Source organism: Priapulus caudatus, unplaced genomic scaffold, assembly GCF_000485595.1.
Source record: "Priapulus caudatus unplaced genomic scaffold, Priapulus_caudatus-5.0.1 Scaffold193, whole genome shotgun sequence".
NCBI classification, from domain to species: Eukaryota; Metazoa; Priapulida; class Priapulimorpha; order Priapulimorphida; family Priapulidae; genus Priapulus; species Priapulus caudatus.
In genome coordinates this window covers 129,161-136,768 of record NW_014577254.1, presented here as the reverse complement: position 1 = coordinate 136,768, position 7,608 = coordinate 129,161, and the positions used below count along the sequence as shown (strand labels likewise).

General features: G+C 43.5%; 1 protein-coding gene across 1 annotated transcript in view; it reads left to right on the top strand.

The window, feature by feature from the left end:
- LOC106807055 (echinoderm microtubule-associated protein-like 2) overlaps positions 1-7,608 on the top strand; it is a gene marked incomplete in the record, with an annotated part of 34,219 nt that overhangs the window by 23,491 nt on the left and 3,120 nt on the right. The window contains 9 exon segments of the mRNA XM_014809282.1: positions 739-876; positions 1,467-1,569; positions 2,401-2,558; positions 3,248-3,373; positions 3,968-4,099; positions 4,307-4,463; positions 4,629-4,726; positions 5,162-5,249; positions 5,709-5,804. Of these exon segments, the coding sequence (XP_014664768.1) occupies positions 739-876; positions 1,467-1,569; positions 2,401-2,558; positions 3,248-3,373; positions 3,968-4,099; positions 4,307-4,463; positions 4,629-4,726; positions 5,162-5,249; positions 5,709-5,804 (1,096 nt within the window).

Sequence of the window (7,608 nt, the reverse complement as noted above, 5' to 3'; positions counted from 1 at the left end):
TCTGCGCCTAACAAATGTGGTACTACGCACGACTGAAATTTTACGTTTATAATCGTAGCAACAGACCTCAGATGAGCCCAGACGCTCTGCGGCTCTTGTTTATTTGAGCGATATTCGAAAACCGAAATGGCGATCATTTAGGCGTAGCGCCATCTCTCATCAAGATTTCAGACTTTCAGATCTGAAACATTTATTTTCGCATCAAAACTTATGCATATATCATTATCAAGCATATATAATGGGAGATATGCTATATAATGGGAGTTCTCCCATATATACTCTTGCTTTATATATCCCCTCCCTCTTCTATTACACCCAAGGTGAGCTACAGTGTCACTGACACTTTCATTTTTTGATTGAGGTTGTGTACAAAAACGTGTGCTTATACACGAGTACATACAGTTATATGCTAAATTCACTCCTTTATAATCGAGGTGCATGTTGTCTGTTACTCCATGTCATTTTTGGTGCGCTGTCCGTTGTTACCCTTGCCTCTACTCACCCTCATCGTCATGTGTATCGGTGTTGGTGTGCGGGAGGGATACAGGGGATATATGGGAGGGATACAGGGGATCATATAAAGGGGATATATGGGAGGGATACAGGGGATCATATACAGGAGATATATGGGAGGCATACAGGGGATCATATACAGGGGATCATATAAAGGGGATGTATGGGAGGGATACAGCATGTGGAGTTCAGCAGTGTGTAACTAACACGCTGGCTGTGTTTCAGAGCTCGGGCGATCCCGTGCTTGCTGTGGAGTGCCATCCGCTCGACAAGAACACGATCGTCACGTGCGGCAAGGGCCACATCAACTTCTGGAGACTGGAGCCGAAGAACGCGCTGACGAAGCGCATGGGAGTGTTCGACGTGAGTGTGTGCGTGTGTGTGCGTGCGTGCGTGCGTGCATGCGTGCGTGCGTGCGTGTGTGTGTGTGTGTGTGTGTGTGTGTGTGTGTGTGTGTGTGTGTGCGTGCGTGCGTGCGTGCGTGCATGTGTGTAACTTTTATATTTATTAAAATTTATTACCCTAACCCTGTTTGTCTCGAATGCTCAAAGGTATTGTTGCCTGGCAAAAAAGTTATCTGATGTCAAAAAGGAATTGGATTTTGTTACTCAGGCAGAATCGATTAGATTAAATTTAGCATGCTTGGGAAACAATGTTGTGATGTAGAATTCACTGGACAGATAGGTCGGCTTGGGCTGCCCTCGGCCTTGCCATTGACCTTGTGGATGAGAGTCAGGAATAAGTCCTTAGGAGTGAATGCTGTGTCTCTTGTCTGAGTCTCTGTTCAGAGAAATCCAATCTCTGTAGGTTGATATGTAAAACTTGTATTAATAGTGTGCTACTTATATATGTGAAATATCATAATTCTGCCTTCTCATATCATGGAGTAAAAGTGAAACGCTTTATGCTAATTATATGGGGTTTGCATTAACAATGGATCGCGTTTTTTTCAGAAACAAGTGGAGAGACCGAAATACATTTTGTGCCTAACATTTGACGATAATGGTAATTGCCTCACCGGTGACTCGAATGGAAATATCATCTCCTGGGCAAGAGGTGAGCATTCAGTAGGTGCACAAACATAAGCTGTTATGTTCCTGCATGCATCATCTCAGAACCACTGCCTTATAATAATTATTATTATAAGGTACTGTAATATTATTATGATATTAAATATCATAATAATATTACAGAATGTTATACTAGCTATGTCATTATATATGCGTAAATATACATACGCACGCACATAGATGTACTCACGCATACATGCGTACTTACACACGTGTGTACGTACGTATGTAACATACCAGGAATAATGTTTGTAAACATCGTAGTTAATATATATATATCGCTGTTTAGTGTTACACAAGCCACATCGATGTTATACTGGTAATTACACTGTTAAGGTGATGCAGGATTATTTCTACCCATAGATGGTGGCACGATGTAATATTTTACTAAAGGTGTGCCAGCGCTTGTATATAGATTGGTTGGCCTTATTTCCATATACGTGGTAACGTGTTTATGGAATAAGTGATATATTGCGCAGACATGCTGTATTTTACATATTTAATGCATGCAATTGAATATTGTTATTCACAGGCATTTGTCACACTATCGGTGTGTGTGTGTGTGTGTGTGTCTGTGTGTGCGTGCGTGCGTGCGTGCGTGCGTGCGTGCGTGCGTGCATGTGTCATTCAACCGCCCCCACCTTTCTGTAATGTGACAGTGTGTGCTGTGACGTACTCCACTGTTGATGATCGTTTGCATTCTCAACACTATTGCATCTATCAGATTTTTTCTCCTTTAAAACAACTCTCTTCATTACATGTATTTGTATGTGAATTACATGCAATAAAAATTTAATAATAATAATAATAATTTCAGATACTCACAAGATTGGTAAGGTGGTAACAAAGGCTCATGATGGCGGCATCTTTTCGCTATGCATGTGTAAAGATGGCGCGATGGTGTCAGGCGGAGGCAAAGATAGAACCCTTGTCTGCTGGGAAGTCGAGTACTTCAACAAGCTGAAATCTCACGAGGTAAGCAGACCGCTACCTCTTTTCTGTTAAAGCCAGGATTGCAAACATATTTTTTCCAACCAGTCTCGTGTTTTCCCCACTTTTACGACACTTACCATTATTGCTTGAGTAACAGCGACTGTCTAAAGTAACGCTAACATGTCTTAGAACCTTCGTATTTGACTATATTCACCAAAACGTTGACACAAAACAATACATTTTTTATGCTATAATAGCATACATTCTTAAAGTTTTTCAAGTTGGTGTAATCAGTAATATATATCAGGTGAGACTATATTTATCTATATTTTTTTCGTATTGAGCATTTTGGAGCAATGATTTTTCATTAATTTAAGGTAACAACATAGTGTCACTCATCTTGTGATAACTGTACGTCACTCACTGACTGAGAAAATAGATATCAAAGTTGGAATGTTTTTTTAAGAGTTGATTTGAGTTTATTTTTTGCCGTCTGAGAATTTTGTCTTCATATTTCAAATTGTTTTACATCATTTATATCAAATTATTTATATCAAGATAAGGTAAGATATTGACACAGTTTTGCGTATTATTTACCCTTAAAAATGTGATGCATAGGATTGTGAGTTTGTAGGAAGGGATTTGGGAGGAACAATTTTACAGCGATCTTACATTTTCTTCGACAGTAGGAGTAACCTTGTGCATTCATTATATGAACTGTTCAATTGCAGATTCCAGAAGTGCTTGGACCGATCCGAACGATATCTCAGGGCAAAGGGAACATGCTGCTGGTGGGAACTACAAAGAACAACATCATACAGGGAACTATTGACCTCCGATTTAGCCTCATTGTGCAGGTAATTAATTAAGAAACCTTTTATGTTACCAATCATTCTGGAATTGGTAATTCATGTGCGTCCTACTTGGCCTATCCCTGACCCTATACTGTTGGGCATGAAAGATAAATGGAATGGAGTATTAAGAAAAAACATTAGTTTTATTACCTACCTAATCTAATATGTAAATGCTGTAGAGAGATAGTGTATCTTTTCACGTTATTTTACAACTGCTTGCACTATATGGAGGTACGATATAACTTGTGTCACTTCCCTCTATAAGCCTCTAGACTCGACTTTGCAGCAGCTTGTAAGGTAGATGTGACCTGGCAACAGGCTGATGCTGATTTAACCATGCTTAACAGCAAACGTAACGTGAATTCTAAGCAAAAAAATATATTTAAAAAAATCTAAAAGGCATCTTGATATGACAACTCTCATTAGCTATTGTATGTATGCGCAGGCATGCATGTAGCAGTGTTCTATGTGTGCGCGTGTGCATGTGTCCATAGGTGTGTAAGGGTCAGCATGAGTGTGTGTGTACATGGGTGAGGCATACCCTGTACCGATGTCACTTTTCTTATTGCGATTGCCTTGTCTTCATGGTTGTTACAGGGTCACGTGGATGAGTTGTGGGGATTGGCGGTGCACCCGAATCACCATCAGTTCCTGTCGTGCGGCTACGATCGCCAGATCTTCCTGTGGGACACGCTGACACACAGCACAATCTGGAGCAAAGACATACAAGTTAGTGTCGGCAAGACATCTCCTCTCTTTGACATCATTCGTATCACAAAGCAACCGTTACACTTGTGTAGTTCTTTTCTAGTAGGCACCCAAATGTGCGATTAAAGTCGTGTCAAGTTTTGAGGTTCCTGTTAGTAAAAATAATACTGTTCCTATTCGGCATATATTTTACTTTTGTTTAATGTGTTTCTATTTTCGCCACACCAGGATGGTGCGCACGCAGCTTGCTTCCACCCCAGTGGCAACTTGGTTGCTATAGCAACCCTGTCAAGCCGTTGGCTAGTGGTAGACCTTCTGACTAGAGAAGTAGTGGCAACGCATAGTGACGGAAACGAATCTCTTAGCTGTATTGCATTTTCCCCAGGTAAGATTAAAGGGATTTTCTTGGAATTTTGTTGTTGTTGAAAATTTACGAATGACAATTTGGTCTGTTGAACGATTTTCTCTTCCCAGTAAACCATGGAGCTTTGTATGCTGTCACGCGAATTGCTCGTGGCCTCGGCCTCATAACTGTTATTTCTCTTTGCAGATGGCCGCTTCATTGCTGTGGGGTCGCGAGACAACTGCATCTACCTGTACCAGGTCAGCGACGACGGGAGGAAGTTCACCAGGATCGGCCGATGCAGTGTAAGTGCTCAGCAATGTCTAATAGTGTGCGAACAGCACAACAGTAGACTATGGGACATCTTCAGTGAATCAATCGACTGAATGATGAAAATCAAATGAATCATGATCAATCGAATGTGACTGCGGGGAGGACCAGACTATGGAACAACATCTTCTGGAATGCCCCCTATTACCAGAGCCCTGTAGACCTGTAGACCTAGAGGGTTTTCAACCACCGTATCAGGTCCTGTGTGCTGCAGTGGCTAGGTCGAGTGTAGTGTAGTGACCTGAGAAGAAGAAGAAGCACAACAGTGTCTGATAGAAGGAAGTTCTTTGCATGCACAACTTCTACGTTGCTAGTTTGGTGACATGAAGAGCAATATGGTAAGATGACTCTAGAATCTAGATGGGATGCCGTGTTACTGGTCTCCATGGCTGTCACTTCTGTCTCTGCAGGGCCATACCAGCTTTGTTCTGCACATGGATTGGTCAACGGACAGCCAGTTTCTTCAGTCGAATTCTGGTGACTACGAAGTCCTCTTTTGTAAGTCTGTTGCTTTTCTGTAAGATTATTATAACATGCGCCATAACGGGCCCAATAGGTGGCGCCAAGTACTTCCCCGAAGCCAGTGGCAAACTACAGTGTGGCAGCCTGGACCGCGGTGGCATAAATTCGCTGTTCGTATTATATATTAAACGTTGGTTCTTCAGTCTTTACTTTGGAAATACAACTTTTTCACACAAAACACTGTTTCATTTCTGGTTGTGGTCACTAGCGTCATTGATTTGGACATGGAGACACATATAATCTTTTATCCTTTTTCTGTATAATTGACCTTTCGGTTTTGAGGACACTCTTAAGATGCTACTTAGCAGCAAAAATTTTACACACACACGTGAAAAATACATGTGAATTTTTCTGGCTTGACTGATCTAGCAACAATATCCAAGCGGTATGGGTATCTCACTCAAATGATGTTGTGATGTATTTGCTTTTGTGAAGGGAGTGCTGCAGTGTGCAGGCAGATAACTCAACCATCTAGCATGAGAGACGTGGAGTGGTCAACGCAGACGTGTACCCTTGGATTCAACGTCAGTGGTACGTGCCTTGCAATATGTGGCTGTCGGTGATGCCGCGTGTACATATGTAAAGCACCGACTGCGAAAAATAACAGTTGTCGGTGATGAAATTAATTCATTGATGCTTTTGTTAGCTCATCTGACGTAGTCAGGTGCAGCTTGTAGAATTTCATGATTGTCCGTCCGTGCGTCCGGCCGTCCGTCAACAGTTGGGCACAAATTTAAATGTAGTCAACTTGATTATCATGATTACTGATCGGCCGCGTGGGGCTCGGAGCGTCGCTGGCTCCGCGGGGGGCGCGGGCGTTTCTTGTCGGACGGTTTGGCGACTAGCAGGGCTGTTCCCTCGGCTCTGCTGGCGTGCTACTGCGCCGCTGCTACTGAGACCCGCTGCTGGGCTGGCTGACTCACTATTGGCGACTGGGGCTGCTAGCCTGCCTGCTCTACTACTACTGCTGCTGGGCTGGCAGCTACTTGCGACCGCCTACTGCTGCTGCGGGCTGCTTGTTCCACTTGATGCAGGCTCCTGCTGCTGCTGCCTGACTGCTGTTCGACTGCCTGGGGGCCCTCCGCGCCTGACTGACTGGAGAGCTGAAATAATAACAACAGGGTAAGTAATACACAAGTGCCAGCGGCAGTGCGCCATAGCAGGCAGGGCGCTAGTCCTGTGGCGGTGTCGTGGTGTTCTGCTGATAAAATTTCATTTGGTGCATAACAAGACTCTTAATACATAAGGTCTATGCCTTTCTATGTCTGTCGTTTACCCTTTCGTCCAGCCAAATTGGCAAACAATATATTTAGTCAGCTACACTTTCGCAACCCCACAGCTAAATCTCTATGATTGCATGGACACATGTGCATATGCACGAGTTGGAAGGCTAACCAATTATGATTAGAAGCGGTGCCAACCATGGGCGGACCCTGCCGTCCCGTGTTTTGCCTACCCACTACGAGCTATTCCACTGATTCAGCCGTAGACGCTGTCAAGGGTGCTATAGGACAGACCTGGGCTTTAGACAAATAATATGATTTAAGGAGGCGTAAACCTGTTCAACCCAACACATCTGTGCCTTGAGCAATTAAAGCTGTGGCAACTGTAACCTCCACATGTCACCACAGGTATGCTCTAATAATCTAGCAAGAGACCGCAGTTCAAGTGCCTTTGAGTTCTAACAGTCAACAAAGATCATGTTTTAGAACCCTCCCTCTGAGGGATCATAAAGGTTATTCGACACTGCAGCGACTCCTACTCTTTCGGCATCCGTACCAGCAGAAAGAAAGAGTACATTTCATGGCCCTTTCAATAGAAGGCCGATAAGAAAATGCTAAGGTCCTCAAGCTGAATACAAAAAAAAAGTTTTTTTCAAATCCCTCCGCTCAGACCCTGGATGCCTCAGAAAAATGTCTAAAATGCTTGCCCTTGTGCCCCCATTGACCTTTTGAGACCGTGTGTACCTCCACATTTCGGCACAGTGATGCTTTTTCCCCTACCATGATGCTAGTACGCACCGACCATAATCACGAGCCTAGCGATCCCCGCCGTTTAGTATGAAAAAATTTGTGGGCCAGCAATTCTGAAGCATTGTCTCCGCGTATATGATGAGCCTTAAGTTAAGCGGAGGGAATGTTCCCCCCTTCTTTTACACTCGTTGACCTTAATGAGCCATTTGACCCCCAGCCTTCACATCCGAACTAATTTTTCGGATTCCCCCCCCAAGTAGTCGTCGAATATCGTGACCGTACGTCGAGGGCGGACTGCTTTTCCGCTTTCCTCCCTCCGCTAACCATCTTTCCCTCCGTCCCCCTCACGTCTTTAATGATAA